The following is a 917-nucleotide window of genomic DNA, read 5'->3' on the forward strand; positions in this document are numbered from 1 at the left end:
TTTTTTTTACAGTTAACATTATCATTATAAGAAATTATAGTGAAAAAAAATGTAATTTAAAAATACATTGTTTTCTTCCTATAGGAGGAAAGCTGATAAAAATACAAAAAAATTTTAAATTTTAGCAATTATTTTTCTATTTACCAGAAACAAATAGCTGATTTTTATTTTGAATTGTTGAAAATTAAGTGAGAACGGGATATTAATTTTTTCAAATATATTTTTGTTCTAAAACTTCTTAAAACAAGTTTATACTTCAAAGGAGCTAATTTTTTGAACAACTTTAAACCAATTTCATTTTACGTATTTTAAAATATTTTACCGTTTTTACGTAAATATAGTATGTGTTTTAGTCTGAATTTTCTATTTTATTTTACAAGAAGAGTACTAAGATGAATTATAATTCTTATTTTTTTGTTTTAATAGCATTCCACTAAACCGGAAAGTAATTCTAGGACCAGATGAAAGTTAGCTCAGAGATGCCAAACCAGTTTTAGCAATTAAAGATTATTTTCTTAATTTTTTTTTCTCGATACTAAACAAATGAAAATGTGTGAAAATGAATACAATAATATAAAAGAAATAATGATTTGTACCTTGCGATATCAGGAGAGGAACCAGAAGGAGAGGCATGACGGCGAGAATGAAGAAGACAGCTAGCTAAGACTGGAGAACTAGTTGAACGGGAACGGGCGACTCTTGCCGAATATTAACGAAGAGGAACCAGCTCCGACCTCAGTTCCAACTCGAATCCGACTGTGAAATCTTAGCATTTTATTTAATTAATTCAACCTTAGCATGTGACTACTTTTCATGACCCCGATTTTCCTTACATTGAACAAAAATATCTTTCGTCAACTACATCTAGGTTTAAGATCTCCCATATTTTTAATTCTTTCAGATATTCATCTAATATA

The 917-nt window shown here is 28.2% G+C and overlaps 1 protein-coding gene across 1 annotated transcript in view; it reads right to left on the minus strand.

Annotated features, from left to right (window-relative positions):
• Window positions 1-757, minus strand: part of LOC106677927 (uncharacterized) — a 27,263-nt gene extending 26,506 nt beyond the window's left edge. The window contains exon 1 of the mRNA XM_014416149.3: window positions 597-757. Coding sequence (XP_014271635.1) covers window positions 597-633 — 37 coding nt within the window. The 5' untranslated portion in view covers window positions 634-757. The remainder of the gene's footprint in view (window positions 1-596) is intronic.
• Between the last annotated feature and the right edge of the window lie 160 nt (window positions 758-917).

Source organism: Halyomorpha halys, unplaced genomic scaffold, assembly GCF_000696795.3.
Source record: "Halyomorpha halys isolate HHAL.00 unplaced genomic scaffold, Hhal_1.1 Scaffold114.1, whole genome shotgun sequence".
NCBI classification, from domain to species: Eukaryota; Metazoa; Arthropoda; class Insecta; order Hemiptera; family Pentatomidae; genus Halyomorpha; species Halyomorpha halys.